Below are 20,020 nucleotides of genomic sequence, written 5' to 3' on the forward strand. Positions count from 1 at the left end.
GCTTATATGTAAGCATCATGCATTCAGTAAAGTAAGATGCAAAGTAAAAAATTCTGTTAAATAACAGACTATTGAAACTGTAGAAGTGGTTATAAATTAGTTTACTCCGTTTATTTGCATTTCATTTAGCTCAGATACTGACTCAAAGTATGCCTGGGTGGACAGACAAGCTAGCTCTGCCTGAGCTAGAGCACAAAAAAAATAACAGTGTGGACCTGGTGGTGCAGGCAAGCCACCTGTGTGTAAGCCTGCCTGAACCCCTAGGATCATACTTGGGTGGCTAGTCCGTACCAGTGCCCTTGCCTCAGCATGCGCACTGCTATTTTTAGGGTGTTAACTTGAGCAGAGCTAGCATGTATTTGTCTCCTACCCTCACTTTCTTTCTCGTGCATAATTAGGAAGGCGATGTGTGCAATGTTGGCTAAACATTCAGTGGAGGTTTAATTCTAAAAAGTGTTCAATGAAATTCCTTCTTTTAGGTTTTGTATGTTTTCTTATACTGGTGAAATACAAATTTCTGAGCTCTTTCAATTTAATACATTTTCATACATGAATCTGATTATTTGTAACCTGTGTTGCAAATAATGTCTAAGATTACTGTGAATTACAGGTTCCCATACTTTTTAATATGTAAGTGTCTTCTGAGCCACCAGTAATTGCATTGATTGATGTGTGGACAACAGCTTCTCCTGTTCACGATCACATAACATCCTTGTGGCAACTGCTTACGTAAATAAGTGATATGAGAGAGAATTTCATGTTTCTAAGTGTCTTTTAATGAATTTGGCAACTGGAAATCAGGGGGAGCAGCCAACACCACGTGACCAGTCAGCCCCCTATCTATTGATGACACTTTGGGAACTTCTGATATAACTGAGGGTTTTTTCCCCCCTGTCAGTTTACTTTATATATTTGACAGCATTGTGCACCTAGTCAGTTTTGCTATTTTCCATTCGGGTCCCAGCCTCAACTGGGCTTTCTAAGATCTAGTGCGATATCACTTCTTCGCTTTTTTGGCAGGTCTTTCAAACAGTTACAAAGGAAGATAAACCTTTTTTTTAAAAGATCAGTTGTAATACCATGAATATTGCCAGAGACACTTGGATGTAGAATTTTAAATTACTTTAAATTTTGTTTAGATGTCAAGCTGATGGTGGGACATTCTAGTGACCTGTGTGGGTTTATTTGAATGTCTAATCAATTCAATTAGCCACACATCAAAATACCTGTGCTATCAGATATGTGTGTTGGATGAGCCTTGAAGCTGGTGAGGGAAATGATGACATATTATACATGTGCAAAACTACTTACTCATTTTGGCTATCTCAACCAATATATCAAACTTGGCAAAATACTCATTCTTCAGAGGGCTATGTGTATGCCAAGTTTCAACTTTAAAACGGAAGTTTGAGTTATTAGAGAACACAAGTGTTTGAAAATATTTCCTGAAGTGTGTGACACTATTTTTATCATGCTTATAAAAAAGTAAACAACTGAAGGGATTTTTTTTAAATATTGTGAGGAAAAATTCATCTTTGGGTTGAGAACAAGCATGGGACACTTCAAAGGGTAAATTTTATTACAAAAACTGGTTAAAAATAGAAGCTTAAAATGGGGGCTTTTGGATACACAGCTATAGGTCTTTAGGCCAGTGTTAACTAATGTGGCATCTCCTATGTATCCGTGAAGAATTCTAGTAACTTCTCTAAAGTGAAGGTTCTTGGGTATTTGCTATATTAAGTCAGTCCTGAGAATAGGTCTCTTCCAAAATGTGTGATCTCATTTGTTTTCCTTTTTTCATTTTCACATTCTTGGGTTTTGGTTTTTCATAAAGTGCTACAATGAAGAAACATACAAAGAAATGTTATTCATTTTAACTTCTGGCTTGTCTGTGTGTGTAAATAATTACAAAGAATAGGTTACATAAATAAGCCACATTATTCAATAAAATAAGAAATTTCCTAACTACATATAAGTAAAATGCATCTTTAGGCAGTGGAGTCCAGGCTTGAATTCTGGATAAGCCTTATAAAAGATACAAAGCTATCTCTTCTGACTGGCCATACCATCTCTGGCTATGATCTCATCTGAATCAGTGCCTAAGCATGATGCTGAAGGGTATGTGTTCTGCTGGAGAACATAAACTTTCTGCCAAGATGTCAAACAAGGCCCTGACCACATGTGACTGTTAAAGATATTGTTTCTTTTTGTAAAGAGAAGGAAATGTTAACTCTGTTGTCCTGCCTCAATTTATCTTCTATTTAGATGTAATAGGTGTAATAAAACTGGGATGTTGAGGCTTTGTTTGTAAAGGATCTTGAGGTCCAGAAATGCAAAGCACTTGTGACAGTGCCTTGCAGTCTTGGGTCCTCTATCATTGTGCCTACGGTAATACGTCCAAGAACAGGTTGCAGCATTCTCCTTGCCCTTTCCCCAGATGCATACTCACTTTACCTTTCTTTGCTTTTTAAGAGGTCAGATGTGTGTCCTTTGAGTGCTCCAGCTGGTATTATTCAGGAATGTAAATCAGTGTCAGTTCTTCTTGGATTAAAAAAATTTCTTGTCAGTTTACAGAAAAACACACCTGATACATATGTCATGAAGTTTTAAGTGGAGCTGCATGTAAATTACAGAGTATAGGTATATGTTCTGTGGTCCAAGGAACATTTCAATTCCCTAGCAGTTGCATGTGTTTTCTCCATGTTGCAACAAAGTGTTGCTCTGCAAGGCTGGATTTTTCCTTCCCAACATTTCTCCCCCTGCTCCCCAAAACCACCAAGGGCTGTCTACACTGGCAATTTACAGTGCTGCAACTTTCTCGCAGTGGGGTGTGAAAAAAGACCCCCATGAGCGCAGCAAGTTTCAGCACTGTAAAGCACCAGGGTAGACAGTACACCAGCTCTGGGAGCTATGCCCCTCGTGGAGGTAGTTTTTTAGCATTGGCAGTGTAGACAAGACCTAAATAAGTAAATTCCACTGTGGGTGTTGCATACAATAATGTTAAACTAAAAGACATGTTAAAGTTGGCACTTCCTCTCTGGGATCATGGGTTAGAAATAAATGTCACTAAAGTGATGCTCTTTGGCTTATTGCTGCTGTGGTAAAGGGAGGATCTCAAACTCTGGTTTTCGCAGCTGTCGGTTAAGTGTTTTTTGATGGAGATGTAGCATCAGGTCTTAGACTCTTTCCTATGAGAGAGAAAAATTAGTTCCTTTAATCCTCTGAGTTAGAGGAACAACTTGAGTTGCTCCTCCTCTGTAGGGGAAAACTGACTTTGAATTCTGTTATGACCCTAATTGTGTCAAGAGGGAAAACTGGGAAGAAATTCCACTACAGGTTACTAGTTCATGTAATCATCACTAAATGGCAATGTCCATCTGTCTTTAATCCAGTTATGCAAAAAATTATTCAGAAAATGTATTCAGTAGGAAAGTGGAGTTCTTACCTGTTCAGTTGACTGTGTCAGACTGACCCATGGGTCTGACTTTCAGAACACTTTCAAAGCCATGTCCCTCTCTTATGGCACTGAACATTCTGTGCAAGGCTGCTTAAAGCTTGGACTGGCTAATAAGACTTAAGAAGCTTCTGTAATGGACTGTTTCTGGTGACTGTGAGAGACGAGAACATTTTCTTGATTCTCCTCATCTATTATATTTATGCTATCTATTATATTTATTAAGCTTCTGGTGGTTAGATTTGAATACTAAAACATAGCATAATTTTTATGTGGTGAAAGAGAATAATGGATATGTGTAGTTAGTTACTAGGGAAATACTCTTCCTTGAATGCTCTAGCTAACGTTAGGCAGTGGCTATAGTACTCTAGTTTAGCTGGTAAAAATGTGGTATACTTTACCCTGATACTTTTTAGAACAACAAAAGAAAAATGATAAAGGCCATTATTACTGGAAATATGCCATTATATATTTACCTGTATGGTTCCTTTGTCATACTTTGGTTTCAGATTCATAATATACTGCTTTATGCATGTTCATGTCTAAAGTGAATATAACTGCAGTCTATTTCATGCTACTTCATCCTGTTTCAGAAATGGGGAAATTTGAAACATAAAGAGGATCTGACACCATTTCATTAGATTGCAGCTAATTAGCCGTTACCCATTATATTTAGTATTAGCATCAAACTTAATGTTGAAATCTGTAATTTAAGCCCTTCCATCAGGGAGCTGTAAACATGACGGGACACCTGCTATGCAAAGTGAGATACAAAAGTCTAGTATTGGGGAACACGCTAGTGAAGTTCATGGGAAGTGCTGCCTTTGCTGCTGTTAGTGAGTGTGAGGAGTGTGGGGGTTTTAAAGAAGGATGGCTCAGTGCCTAGGGCATTAGCTTAGGACTTGGAACCTAGGCTGGGTTTAAGTTACTGCTCCACCAGCTTTCCTGTGTGACCTTAGCAAGTCAATCACTCTGCCCCAGTTCTCCATCTGTAAAATGGGGATGATAGCCCTGCCCGGCCTCTTGGGTGTTGAGGATAAATACATGAAAGGTGGTGAGGCAATCAGATACTGCAGTAAAGAGCTACCATACAAATACCGAATACATTTATAGCAGGGTGCTGTCTTTGGACCCTTTTTAGGTGCTCCATCTTTTACACCAAATTCTGGCTCAGAGGGTCTGAAATCTGAAGTTCCAACCCCCCCTCCTTCCTAACCCCCATTCTTGCCTTTTCAGCAGCTAGAGCTTTATCTGCTCTCCCATCTTCAGAGCCTCTTGGCTGCTGTCAGAGGGAAGGGAGGAGGTCTCTGCTGTACCTCTTCCTTAGCAGACATTGGAGCTGCTTTCCCAAGTAGCAGCAGCAGCAGTGTGTGAAACTGACAACATCCCTGACATTTTCACTGGTGTTTGAGAGAGAAGCCCTATGGTTGATCAGAATAAACTTCATTGAAGCAGGCTGTGCACATGCCACATACACTGGGTACTGTCATTATCTAATGCTTGTGTAGGTCAGGTTAGCAACATTTTACAGCTGAAAAAAAGAGGCAGAGTCTTGTCCAGTGCCTCAAGGAAGTTTGTGTCCCTGCAAGGAGTAAAGGGGTTTCTAATTCTTGTTATAGTACTCAAGCCATCAGATTGTTTCTCCTCTTCCATATGTTTTTCATTGGCACTGGTGTAATAGGAGCAGCTGAAATTATTTCTGTAGTGACTCTTTATATTGGACAAAATCTGTTGGATAGAGAAGTTTTGTAAAATGCTTTTTTCCTTTAGTCTAGAATTGTAAGTACTCTTTGGCAGAAGTCTTCTGTTACAAAGATGCGCTGATGTACTGATAATGCAGTCTGTTTGCTGTTGGATCAGATATCACTCTGGCTTGCTGAATCACAATAAAAATAATGAAATACAAAGTTTTGTGCTTCTGTTTTAAGTGGCAGCAGCCTTAAAGGGGAACTGTCACAAAAAGTGTACTTTCCAGTTGAATTTCCAGTGTTTCTGTGATACTTCCGTTATGCTGTTAAACATTTAGTGGAGCTAAAAATTGAAGTCTTATCTAGAAGTAATTAAACTTTTAACATGTACTATTCGTGTAACTCGGATCTCGGTGGTGCCAACTGGCAGAGGGCACAGAAGGGGAGTAGGGATCCCATGCGTTAGATGTATGCTTAATAGGTCACCAAAAGGTGATGAGGTCTTACTGAAAGCCAGTAGCCCACTTGTCATCATCATTGCAAAATGTACGTATAGATAATATTTAAGTTATGTATCTATATCGAAAATTATGTTCTTAAGGTCTTGGAATTAAGGCAGGTCACCCAGAGGTGACATGCTTCAGGAATGTATCTTTCAGGCAGAGGTAACAGATGCTTATCTCCCTGTCTGGTCATATGTGAATTGTGTATTGTCTGCCTCACAATGGAGGCCTATTTGCATACTGAGCCTGGTGCTAGCCAAAAGGCTGCAAAATCTACAAGAGAAAATCTATAGGAAGAAACAAAAGGGGATGCGGGGGAGGTCTATGTCCCTCCTGTCCCCTTTATGCATGAAAACAAAGGCTGGGACTTGTTTGTCTTGGGAGGCAAGGGAACATGCTGGGTCCTTCACCTAGAACAGGGGTCAGCAAGCTTCTGCATGGGGCCCATGAGGGTAATCCGCTGGCAGGCCACGAGACATTTTGTTTACGTTGACCGTCTACAGGCACGGCCCCCCCATAGCTCCCAGTGGCTGTGGTTCCCCGTTCCCGGCCAATAGGAGCTGCGGGAAGGGGCGGACCGGTGCTGTGAGCTGCGGGGGAGGGGGGGCGTGCCTGCGGATGGTCAATGTAAACAAAATGTCTTGTGGCCAGCGGATTACCCTGATGGGCCGTGTGTCGAAGGTTGCCAACTCCTGACCTAGAAGGAGACAAGCTTAATTGTGTCTCTCTCTCATGAGAAGAGGCTCACAGCAAAGCCTGGCTGTAAAGTTCTTCAAGGACTTTGGGTATGCATTACTGTATCAGACATGAGTATCTAGTTAATTCAGACTAGGTTCTACAATGAACGTTATGATTTTTATTTTATATGTAACCACACCTTTGTTTCCAATACTTCTACTTACTTTCAATACTTGGACTTATCGCTAACCTATCAAGAAGCAGCAGAGTGGGGCCTGTGAAGCCTTGAGGGGAGTGTGCGTGTTACCCATGGCCACTAGGGTTAGAGAGCAGACCCCAAGCAGGCACAAATAAGGCTTCTTTATGCTAATGGCAGGTGGTAGCAAGGTGCCTCACAACCCTGGGTATACCCCAGGAAGTATCACAGTGGCATAGTTGGCAGGAACTACACCCTTGCTGGTTAGCCAAGGGTCACGCTCCACACATTTATATACCAGATAACACAGATACAGAAAGATTTAAAAGTGAGAAGGTTAGAAACAGGTAGAGAAAAAGATTTTTGTTTGTTTTGGGTAAGGGAAATAAAACAAAGGAGAGGACAGAATGGGTAAGCCAGAGACACATGCTAAGCATACCAGATCCAAGTTGGGAAAAACTGTGTGCAGACCATGACTTGGAAGCTACAGGGAAAACCAGAGAGGGGATGAAATCTCTACTCATGGAATCTGATAAACATCAGGGACAACTGATTAATCCATTGAAAGTGCCTGTGGTTGAGGGAGGTGTTGGCTTAGGAAACCAGCGTGGCACATGTCCCAGTGGGGCAGTCCTGCCATTAGAACTGGCCAAGATAGAGATCCAAAAGCTGGAAATAGCAGAGAGAGCTAGAAAGTGGGGGAACAAAGCTGAGTGCCCAGGACAGGGAGGGAGATGCTAGCAGAGAAGCAAAGGTGACAGCCACAGACCAGGCTTCCTCAAGCTAAGGGCACATGGTAGCAAGGTGCCTCACAATCCTGGGTACCCCTGGGAAGTTTCAGAGTCAGTTTAAATGGTCTGATCTAAGTGTTTGTATCAATTCCAAACTATACTCTCAATTGTTTTCGTGGGCACTTCACTAATTTTGGATTGGGTTAGTGCTGTGTTCTGAATCTCTTCGTAAGTTTGCTCTTGTGATATGGACAGTATTGCTTTTTACATGGAAAATTCATTACAGTTCCCCAAGTTTAGGTGAATACTGTTGTCAGGTATGTTTAGACTGTAGTTCCTGCTGAACACATAATGGCAATTAGAGTAAACATACATATCTAAATTGTTAAGGATGAAACTCTTTAATAGTAAATAAGGAAGATAGTTATGAGTTGGTCCTCTCTAATGTAATTGAGTGGTTTAAAATGTAACAACAGTACTATGTCAACACTTAATGCATCCTCCGCCAGAATTGTCAAGGAGGAAGCATTCGTTACCTAGCACAAGTATAAATCTACCCCGTGTGAAACATAACCTTTGTTAAAAATGGTAATTATATTGAAAAGGATGGACTCTGGTGCAGATGTATGAAAATTATTTGGCACTCCCTAAATTTGCTGTTCTCTGAGCACGCTGAGTAGGCATTCTGGGAAGCAGCACCTTCTGGTACTGAATCAGTACTGCTAATATGAAATGCATTGTTTGCAGCAAAATTGGCAGCTCTTTTGCAGCCATCAGAGTTTGTGAAGTTCTGAAGCTTAAGTAGATGGTTTTAGCTGAGAACAGTGAAGTTTTAATTTAATCAGTGTAAAATGTAAGCCGATCTTTCAGCTTTCTAATTGTGTTTAATTTTTGTGATTATGGGACTTTTTTCCATCTTGGATATTATGACATCTTGCTTATAAGCAAATACGTAATGGCCATTTATTCACATTTTTGTTTTATTTTTAGTGACATCATTTTCAATACATTTTTCAAAAGTTTAATCCAAGTTTAAATGTCCAAATAAAAGCAGTTTAGCCAGGCTTATATGTGTGGACTCTGATAATTTACTTTCTACACCCGACTTCTATCAATGTATCAAATAAGCGCATTTTGTAGCCAGAGCTCTTTTTGTTCTAATCTAGTTTTGCTTTTAGTAACAAGAATTTTTTATTTTTGATTCTTCAATTTGCACAGTAAGATGAATATTTCCCTTAGCAACACACTTAAATACTCCTCCCCCTCTGGGAACAAGCTAGGATTTGAATTTTACCTTTCTCTGTAGCATAGTGCAATGGTTTTACTTTGGGTTGAATTGTACATTTTGTCTGGTTTAAGTTATAAGTAAAATTAGGTTTTTAAATAGAGAAAACTAGGTACCTTTAAGTTTGACTGACGTTGCTCTCATAATATTATCAATACTACACATTCTGCTGTCAGCTGGATAATCAGTTGGATCAAAAAGCCAGGACAGATGTGGTGGACGGACACACACACACACACACACAGAGTTATTGGATAAAATGTATTCAAATAGAGCAAGGTTTGCTGGTTTGGATTACTCCGTTTGTGGACTGGAATTTTTTTCTTTTCATTTTTTTTTACATAGTATATATTTTATTCTATTTTTAACCATATATCTATGCTGAATGCTATGTGTTCAGTGCTCTCAAGTGTTACAAATGTATTTAAACTTCCCTAATATTTTTGAATGAATTATAATTCATGATCATGGCTCACATCACTTAGTTTTTGCAAGTGGTATTTTCTGCATTAAAAAGCTATTCAGCATAGAAAAACCCCAAAATGAGTAATTTCAAGTTCCAGTATTGTAGTAGTTTCAAAATGTTTGTATCCTTCAGATAAACTTGAATTGATTTGTATCACTTCACTACATGAGTTACAAGGTTTATTCATGTTTGACATGGGTGTCTCCTTTTCGTACAAGTATTTTACAAATGCCTTAAGTAGGAGCTTGACTCTCTCCTTCTTTCCCCCCCTCCACCCCAAGTCAGAACATTGTGCTAATTTGATAATGGGCAGGAGACTTACCCTAATAAATGCTGTCTTGAAAAGATTTAGCTAACTTTATCCCACAACACCAAAGGTCTTTGTAGAATTCAGCTGTTTTTCTGGCTGTTTTTCAGATCTTCTAAAGTATTAAAGAAATAAAGAGAACTTTTTATGAAGTCATGGTGAAGAAGGCAGAATCTGAGTAAAGAGTTAGATGTAGTTTATTTAAAAGGACAAAGTTACTTTGAATTATAAATTTACTAGATTTCAAATTAACTTGGGGTATTATACTTGCCACCTCTATGGTTTACATAATTACATTTTTCTATTAAAAAATTCTCTCCCATATTGTGTGAAAGACCCTTGCAAGCAGCCATCAGGGGAATCTGACTATTCTGGGAAAACATTGATGCTAACAAAAGGTGAAATACTCATGTCACATCACAAAATAAAATGAAAAATATGTCTAAAGACATTTTAGATGTTACTTGACAGTGGTAGGTAAAATTTCAGATGGGCACTGTTTTTATGTCAATGTATCTGTAATACCTTCCAATATAGGTTAGTGTGGGATTTTAGAACCTATTGTAGGGGTTAATGATCTTTTTTTCACTTCTATGAAAATAGGAATAGTGACTTTCTTTACTGTTTGGAATATTTTTGAGTCCTTCTGTAGTAAAGCCAAGGTTTTAATTTAATATACTTTGAGTTATCAGAGTTATAAACAAAATGGCTCCTTAAAAAGCTTTCTGCATTGACATTCTCTTAAAATCTTTTTTACCTCAACAAAATGAATGTGTAACATGAACTCTAAGCAAGACTTGACTTTCCAGCCTTTTTGCAGTTATCTAACAATGTAACACTCCTGGTATACAGTAGAACTATACTGCTTGCATCTGTTCCTTCATCTCAACAAGGCTTTCCTTCATCTGGATGTTCTGTCTTCTGTTTCAGTCAAGAAGGTGAGGAAATAACTTCAGTATCTTAAAAATAGCATTCAGATAGCTGAAGAACTGTTAAGATGTCCTTGCTTCTCACTCTGCAGTTTCAAGATTGTAATTCATTGTCTGATTGATGGAGGCTCAAATTCCCTTTCTTGGGTCTGGCAGCTGACTAGAAGGATAGTGACAATTCTTAGAAGGTGACAAGAATTCCCTTCATCCATCCTACTGTGGATTCTTTTTTTGAGTAGTTTTAATTGTCAGTATGCAAAATCTACAGAGCAGTTACACAGGACTGAATTCCAACATTAAACACTATATATTCTAGTTCTTCTCACTCACAGGTGCCTCCTTGACCACACAGTTTTAGGGGCATATTTTCCCACCTTGCCTTCTGCCCATATTAGCGTGTTAGGTTAATTACTCCACCTATTGGGGTCACCTGACCCTTGTTAGGAACTTGTCACAAGGGATCTGGGAGTTTCTTTTCTCCCTCTGTTGCAGGAAACACTCTCTCTCCTGGTGCCATGACAGGGAGGAGTGGCTCATGATGTGAGAAGATGGCAAGTGAAACCTATCTCCATTTGAGTGTGGTTGACAGTGCCAGGCAGGCTTTCCCTACCTGCTGGATTGGTGACTCAAAGCAAATTTTCAGGTAAGAAGTTATTCCTGCTCCTTGATTAGATCAGATTTAGCTAGGGCTACAGGAGAGAAACAAGATCCACTATTATCTGTGGTGCTAATTTACATAGCAGCTGTGTGTTTTTGTGTATGATGAAATGCATTCTTAGTATATATCTACACTTTAGTGTAAGCCCAGGGTTAGAGGGAGTCAACCCAGCTGACCGTGGGTCAGAGAACCCAGGGCTTTAGGGTCTACACTGATTGTTAACCCTTTGTGTTAACAAATTTTCAGCCCTGTGCTCAAACCTGGGTTCTGGCATCCACACTGCTGCACGCAGACCCAATCAAACCGGTTATATCCCAGACTACCTAGTGGCTTCCCAGCATGTGGCTGCTCTAGCTGTTTGACCGTGGTGCACTGCAGGAAAACTTCACTGACCACCCTGCACGTTACAGGAAGTTTGAACAGCCTGCTAACACATTCTGCCAAGCACTCAGTTTGGTCTGTGATGGTTATACCATCATCAGCTAGTTTGAGTCCATGTCTGTGTTCTGCTCCATCAAAAACTCTGTTAGGTGCCTTGGGTGGATCAGAAAACACCACCAAAATGTCCACCAGCACCTCAGGGAAACTGCCTGTTGTCTCCTGTTGGAAGACTGGAAAGGAAAACCTTCTTCTGTTCTTCTGGCTTCATGATTAAAACATTAGCCATAGGTAGCTTAACTACTAAAATACACTTGTTTTTCTGTTAATTTGGCTACATGTTGTGGAAGTTTTAATGGTAGTGACCAGTTCCTCCTGTTTTCTTTTCTATAAAATAACACCATTTCCACATTTTTCTCATGCAGAAAGCTTATCAATGACGTTGGGAAGATGGAATGTGGAGTATCAATAGTTAAGATCACGCACAGGGTTACGGGTAGATATGTATTCTGGCTGGAAGAATGTGGGACACAGGCTGAAGCATTTTGCGTAATGCACAGGATATATGAAAACCACTATCAAAAATAATGAAATCTGAAAAATGACAATGTGCAGGCTGAGAAGATACTTTTTTTTTAGAAGGATTCTGTAATCCACTGAGTACATGAGTGCGCTCTTACTCTGGCTCTAATGAACATAATCAGGAGTATAAATCTAGTGTTTCAAGGAAAGTTCCGATATACCCTCCATACCCATTACTTTGGTGTGGGCACTTTATGTGCAGTCAGTCACATCTTTACTTGCTCTACAAGGTCCTTCTTGTGATCTGAAATTATAACTTGTTTCTACCGTCTTTCATAGGTGTTAAGTTTTTTGTCTCTTCTTTTCAAGACTTTGGCTTTCTGCAGGTCACCCTAAAAATAGTATGAAAATAGATTTTTTTTCACATGGGATCTCAAGAAGTATTTGGCTCTTCTTGTGAAAAATCCTTGAAGTACAACTGTTTTTTTCTTGAGTCTTGTGATATCACCCTAACCAAGATTACATATTTTTAGATGGCTAAATGCTCTAGAAACATTTGATGCTTGTTCACTCCTCCCTCATTTAATTTTCACGGTGAGAACCAGAGGCTGTTTTTCAAGAAGTGTATTAAAGCTGTGGGACCTGACTTCAGAGAGATCAGAGATTTTAGACCTCTGGTTTTATTAGTTTTTCTTCCACTGTCTTGTGGTTAGCCTAGGAGAACAACTGTAGTAAAACCGAGGAGTGATAAGTGATCTGTTTCAGTTTGTCAAGGGGATTGTATTCCACTGAGAATACTTGTAGTGGTAATTGTTCAGTGCAACTATTTTTTTCCTCTGTATATCTAGACTCTTGGCTTGTTAAAGTACCTTTTTGGAATTCTCACCTGGTTGTCCATAATTAACGGAATCATAGCTTTTGGTATGAAGAAAATATCAAGGCTCTCCTCACTTTGGAGACTTTGTTATATAAATAAGTGAACGCTTGTATACCTAGACAATATGAAACCATTGGTTATTTCTGCAAATCTAACACTTATGTCATAAATATAAAGGGAAGGGTAAACACCTTTAAAATCCCGCCTGGCCAGAGGAAAAACCCTTTCACCTGTAAAGGGTTAAGAAGCTAGGATAACCTCGCTGGCACATGACCAAAATGACCAATGAGGAGACAAGATACTTTCAAAGCTGGGGGGCCGGGGGGGGAGAAACAAAGGCTCGCTCTGTCTGTGTGATGCTTTTGCTGGGAATAGAAAAGGAATGGAGTCTTAGAACTTAGTAAGTAATCTAGCTAGATATACGTTAGATTCTGTTTTGTTTAAATGGCTGATAAAATAGCTGTGCTGAATGGACTGTATGTTCCTGTTTTTGTGTCTTTTTGTAACTTAAGGTTTTGCCTAGAGGGATTCTCTATGTTTTGAATCTGATTACCCTGTAAGGTATTTACTATCCTGATTTTACAGAGGTGATTCTTTTACTTTTTTTCTTCAATTAAAATTCTTCTTTTAAGAATCTGATTGCTTTTTCATTGTTCTTAAGATCCAAGGGTTTGGGTCTGTGTTCACTTATGCAAATTGGTGAGGATTTTTATCAGGCCTTCCCCAGAAAAGGGGGTGTAGGATTTTGGGGGGAAAGATGTTTCCAAGCGGGCTCTTTCCCTGTTATATATATTTGTTAGATGGTTGGTGGTGGTAGCAATAAAGTCCAAGGGCAAAAGGTAAAATAGTTTGTACCTTGGGGAAGTTTTAACCTAAGCTGGTAAAAATAAGCTTAGGGGGTTTTCATGCAGGTCCCCACATCTGTACCCTAAAGTTCAGAATGGGGAAGGAACCTTGACAACTTGCAACAGTCCTGAGTTTGGGTTGATGTGAGATCTGGTCATCCTAGATTATTTCCCTGGAATAAGTGCAGTTGCATATCTACATAATCCCACCTATACATATAAAATGATGGGGTCTAAATTAGCTGTTACCACTCAAGAAAGAGATCTTGGAGTCATTGTGGATAGTTCTCTGAAAATATCCACTCGGTGTGCAGCGGCGGTCAAAAAAGCAAACAATGTTGGGAATCATTAAGAAAGGGATAGATAGAGACAGAAAATATCATGTTGCCTTTATATAAATCCATGGTACACCCACATCTTGAATACTGTGTGCAGATGTGGTCACCCCATCTCCAAAAAGATATATTGGAATTGGAAAAAGTTCAGAAAAGGGGAACAAAAATGATTAGGAGTATGGAATGGCTTCCGTATGGGGAGAGATTAAGAAGACTGGGACTTTTCATCTTGGAAAAGAGATGACTAAGGGGGGGAATATGATAGAGGCCTATAAAATCATGACTGGTGCAGAGAAAATAAATAAGGAAGTGTTCTTCACTCATAATACAAGAACTAGGGGTCACCAAATGAAATTAATAGACAGCAGATTTAAAACAAACAAAAGGAAGTATTTTTCTCACAATGCATAGTCAACCTGTGTAACTCCTTGCCAGAGGATGTGAAGGCCAAGGCTCTAACAGAGTTCAAAAAAGAACTAGATAAATTCATGGAGGATAGGTCCATCAATGGCTATTAGCCAGGATGGGCGGGGATGGTGTCCCTAGCCTCTGTTTGCCAGAAGCTGGGAATGCGTGACAGGGCATAGATCAGTTGATGATTACCTGTTCTGTTCATTCCCTCTGGGGCACCTGGCATTTGCCACTGTCGGAAGACAGGATACTGGGCTAGATGGACCTTTGGTCTGATCCAGTATGGCTGTTCTTATGTACATAAAGAATTCTGAGGCATGACCATTAATCTTAGACTAATCTGAAAGCTACTCCCTCAAAAGGTAGATATAATAAAGTAAATTCCTGGATTTCAAGGCCAGAAGGGGGGAGGAGGGCATTGTGATATTCTGTTTTGACCTTCTGTAGGTCATGGACCATCGTACTTCCCCAAAATAATTCTTAGAGCATAACTTTTAGAAAAACATCCAATCTTGATGTAAAAATCATGAGTGATAAATAATCCACCATGACCCTTCGTAGATTGTTCCAATGGTTAATGTGGTTAGATGTTTGGCTACATGTGTGTGTTCTCCCTGTGTGCTGTCCCAGCTCTGCGCAGACAGCTGGCACAGCAGACTTCAAGTGAACCGCCCAATGACCACAAGATGCGTTAAGGTACAAAGGTGCCAGGCCAGGTTTATTGTCGACAAAGCACGGTAATAGCACCTGGCAGACTCTACGAGGATGCTAAGACATGTATGCACATGACAATGGACGCAGCTCAATGAATGGCAGGACTTTCCATTCACCCCTCAGCTGGACAAAGATTCTCCCTTGGAGATGCATCTTTATACCCTGATACAAACAAGTTAGTACTGCCTCCTGATGTGGCTAGTTTTTACCCATCACCTTGTACATGGTGGTTCGATCAAAACATCTCTACTACGTACTGTCATTCTGACCTGACCTTTTAGGAGAGGTCAGTGTGTTCCTGTTATCCTTGTGGAATGTTTTTGTACCATCCTTGATATCGGAATGTGTTTGTGTAAGTACTGTGTGCTTCGCACTTCTAAAGAATGTGTGTTTCTGCAATATTAGCCATGTTCTTGCTAGATTCTGTGAGCAGGTCCTGTGTCATACCAGGCCTCTGATACAAGGCCTTATGTCTCAGGCTGTCTTCCTACTACATTCCCCTGCTTTTTGTCTTTTTATGGGGAGAATGTTTACCCTATTTATTTATTTAACCAGTTTATTAAATACTAACACAGCAATATTTAATATTGATACCCAGACACTGAACAAGGTTGTTTTGAATAACATGTGCCTTACTTAGGATGCGGTGTTACTGACCCCAGAGTGTTTCTGGTACTACCAGGGAATTTGTTTACCCAGTTTGTAGTTACTATGTAACTGAATTTTTTTTACCAATTTGGGGTTGGGTTTTTTGGCCGTTATGTTTGCTGCCATTTGCTTGTTGATATTATTTGTGTGTTGGTTTAAACAATTTAGCAATGTTATGCACATTGTAAATGGTGTACCACAATGATACGGCAATACAACCAGAATTGCTAGAAATAGGTCATGCTAGAGAACATCCATTCTTGAATTTGGGTGAAGTGTTGTAATGCCCTACAAAGTTCCTGAAAACAGTACTTTACTAATGTGACACCAAATTATCTAGCTGCATTCCCATTTAGTTTAAATACTGTATCTTCCAAAACCCTGCTTCCAAGTGCTTGGGCTTCTAGGTTCTGTTCCTGATGTCTTTCTGCTTTGGCAGTGACTTAACTGATCTCCACTGAAATAGCATCATCTTTCCCTGAAGTTCCCAGCTCTGTTAAATACAAATTTGCCCACTTAAATATACAGGACATTTCACCTGAAAATTCTTCCATCTAAAACACGAAATAAAAATATTTAATTTTTTGGATGGTCATGCCTCAGGGTCAGTGCTTTCTTTAAGTACTAACATTAAGTTATGTAGGGGACACATTTAGTCTGCTCTGAGATCTCTTTTCTTTTTCTGGTGGTTTCATTGGCGTTCACACTAATTCATTGTGTAGAACATAGCAAGACTAATAGAGCTAGCGTAATGGCTGGCTTTTGTGCTATTAACGAAAATGCTGGTTTTGGGTTTAAAAATCAAAAGGTTTTTAGAATATCCCTGTGGTACTCTGGTAAATCTTAGTGGAAGCATGTGATTGAGTTTCTGTTGCCTGCAATATTGCAGCCAGGAATGGTCTGCTGGAGTACATTGTAGGCATTTAAAATCCTTAATGTAGTGTGGAATAATTATATCCATATGACAAGAATTCAGATTGGAGAGTATGGGGACAAAGTCACTTGGGGCATGGCTACACTTGCAGATGTAAAATGCTTTGAGTTAAACCAGTCTTCGTAGAGCACAATAGGGAAAGCGCTGCAGTCTGTCCACGCTGACAGCTTCAAGCGCACTGGTGTGGCCACATTTGCAGCACTTGAAGTGGCATTGGGCGTGGCGCATTATGGGCAGCTATCCCAGCATGCAAGTGCGTGCAGTGTGCTTTTCAAATGGGGTGGGTGGGGTGGAGTGTGACAGGGAGAGTGTTGTGTGTATGTGGGGGAAAAGAGTGGGTTTTTGGGGAGCTGAGAGCATGTCAGTGTTAGGGGCTTTATTCCTTCACCCACTTACTTCCCTGGTCCTTCTCGCATGAACAGAGAGCAACAATACTCGAAGTCCAAAGGAGCAAACAATTTGATGTTTGTTGGGGTGAACTTCCAGCAAGCATGATTCCAGTTTCCTTCCTTAGTGTCCCCCTTCCCAGCTCTGACACCACAGAGCCTTACACCTGTGTCCCTGTTCCCATTCCTGCCCTTAGCCAAACATGATTCCAATTTCCCCAACCCCATTCCTTGTTCCCATTTCCCCCACCCACCCACCCACTCACTTCCTGATTGACTGCAGACTATATAGTAAAACTTGAGTTCTGCTTTGCTGTACCTTAACCAGTCATTTTCCTGAAATTTAACTAACCAGTCCTAACATATTGTAACATGATATGTAACCAATTATATCCCATCACCTTAATTAGTTTACACCCAGCAAAATTAATTATACAGTAGACAGGAACAATCACAGAACCAGACAGAGATTATACAGACAGACAATAGCAAAGTGGGAACTATAATGACGAAACAATACAGAAGTGAGGATTTCACATCCCAGCTATTGATAAGTGACAGGATGCTATCAAACGAAGTTTCCTTTTACATTTTCTAGGCACTTCCCTTTCTCTGGAGGTGATAGGCACTATCAGGACAGGATTGTATTCCTAACAGCCCAATAGCACCTTCTTTCAATGTGACTAGTTTGGAATGTGAGGCTGTGACCATTCGCTTCTTAGCTTATGGCTGCCTCTGCTGCTTAGCCAAAGGCCTTAGCCTAAGCACAGGGCCTCAGACTGTCACAGTAAGAGAAGGACCTTACACCGGCAGACAGTGATTTTGATTTTCTTTTATACCCCTAACTAGCCAAGTGATAAGAATACATCTAAATTCTTAGGTACAGGCCTTTACCGACAGGCCTGAATATCTGTATCCTAACAGTCAGCATGCTGTCTTGTAAGTTCAGACAGCAGCAGACACCCGACACCCCCCACCCCCACCTGCACAGCATTCCACAGTAATGGTTGCTTTGTCTTGGAGCAGATAAGCATGCTGGCTGTCAGAAACGGAGCTTTCAAAGGGCATATCCGCATTCCTACAGTGTTCAAAAATAATGACGAGTGGCTACTTGACTTAAGGGGATTATGGGACGTTTCTGGAGGCTGATCAGAGCGTAGTAACGCAACACCTTGTCCCCACTGGTGCTGCGGCGCTTCAGCGGGGGTGCAGCAAACGTTATTCCAGTCGCCAAGGTGGAGTACCAGCAGCGCTGTAGCTGCGGAGTGAGAGCACTCTACGTGCCTTGCCATTGTGGACGGGTAGTGAGCTAGTGCGCCTGGGGCTCCTTTATTGCTTTGCAACTCACAAGTGTAGCCAAGCCCTTGGTGTTAAGGCTGCTTTGACATTTAAATTTGTGTAATGGATCTGAGGTGTAGGGAAGGGATGCAATGAGTAAAATAGTTAACCTTATTTAGAAAGAAAAATCCATGAAGCCAAGACCACATAATTTAACTAAATGACATACTATACTTGGATCTTGTTGGGAAAGTCTGTGAATGATTGCATCACAATTCATACCAACTGGGATTGGCCCCCTGAAGGGAGGAAAGTCTCTTTAGTGGTGTTTAGTCATTCATTCTAAAGGTTTGGCTGAAACTTCACCATGTTTGGCCCAGTGTGGGTTTGTTGGGGTGTTGCTATTAATCCTAGAGTCTTGTTTTCACTTACCCGATCACATTAAGCACTCAGAAGATGGTTTTCTTTGTTCATTCTGGTCACTTGTCTTTTAAATCCACTTGATTCTAGCACATTACTGTTATAAATTTGACTTTCATTGTTTTGTTTCTTGAAACCAAGGGAATGTAAAACATTTCTTCTTGTGTGTTGCAGTTGGTGTGATCAGGTGTCCAATATGCCGCCAGGAGTGCAGACAGATAGACCTGGTGGATAACTACTTTGTGAAGGACACTTCGGAAGCACCAAGTAGCTCTGATGAAAAATCGGAACAGGTATGGTTTTCTACTTTTCTTACTGCAAGTTAGGTACTATTTGGTGTATGTGCATCTTGTGTATATTTGATTGAGCATCTAAAGAAATAAACACTTTTACTGGACTTTATTTACCTGCATATTAAAGCCCCAGAGGGAATTTGAATCTTTGTCAGTAACTATGTTGACTTGTTTTGTTCCTGCTTTTAGGTGTGCACTAGTTGTGAAGATAATGCTAGTGCTGTGGGCTTTTGTGTGGAATGTGGGGAATGGCTGTGCAAGACATGCATAGAAGCACATCAGCGAGTAAAATTTACTAAAGATCATATGATCAGAAAGAAAGAGGATGTCTCCTCAGGTAAGTTTGTTGATCTTTTGCCCAACCCTACCTGTAGCCTAGGAATAAAAACTACTTGGAGGTTCCTGGTGTGGGTGAGTGTGTGTGCCCATACAAACCAAGAGAGGAAGGATGAGTATGTACTTATCCTTAGTCTGTGACTTCCCTGGAAGGTTTTAGAGAAAGATGGGGGCAAGCCAACATGCAATCAGTGAGCCTTGAAAATAGAAGAAACTTGTACATGTTAAATAAATTAAAATGTCTTGTTCTGGTAATACTTAATACAGTTAAAAGGGTCTGTGAAGGAAATGCATGAGCATAGAACAGAAAAACAGGGAGAGGCTTCTATTTTTTGTTTGGGTTTGTTTTTTAAAAAAAAGTGAGTGGTGCACCACCTTAATCGACAGAACTGATGTGTGTATTCTGAATCATACCTGATTTCCTTAGTGACAAATGTATTTATTAACACTGCAGAGCTAGGTCAGATATGGGAGAGTGAATTGGATTCTGTTTTGGCTTAAGTATCAATACAATTACTAAGTTCCAGTTGTAGAACCTTTCTGGTTCTCTCATCGCTAGTAACAGAGCCAAACTAGATCCTAGGATGTATTTTCAGGGCTGGTAGTTTAAAGGGGTGGGGGTGGAGGGTGTAAAACAGGTGTCAACTCATCTGGTGGAAAGGACTGGAATACACCTTTAATTATGATCTGTGGACCAAGACTATGAAGCGTATCATACTGTACCACTCTTTATTATACGCACTAGGGC

At 40.2% G+C, this 20,020-nt stretch overlaps 1 protein-coding gene across 2 annotated transcripts in view; it reads left to right on the forward strand.

Moving 5' to 3' along the window:
* The window catches only part of TRIM33 (tripartite motif containing 33), a 76,804-nt gene that overhangs the window by 10,527 nt on the left and 46,257 nt on the right, over nucleotides 1–20,020 (forward strand). For both annotated transcript variants that reach the window (XM_084611277.1, XM_084611278.1), the window contains exons 2-3: nucleotides 18,818–18,936; nucleotides 19,126–19,273. In XM_084611277.1, coding sequence (XP_084467403.1) covers nucleotides 18,818–18,936; nucleotides 19,126–19,273 — 267 coding nt within the window. The remainder of the gene's footprint in view (nucleotides 1–18,817; nucleotides 18,937–19,125; nucleotides 19,274–20,020) is intronic.

Source organism: Lepidochelys olivacea (genome assembly GCF_965140295.1).
Source record: "Lepidochelys olivacea isolate rLepOli2 genome assembly, chromosome: 21".
NCBI lineage: Eukaryota > Metazoa > Chordata > Testudines > Cheloniidae > Lepidochelys > Lepidochelys olivacea.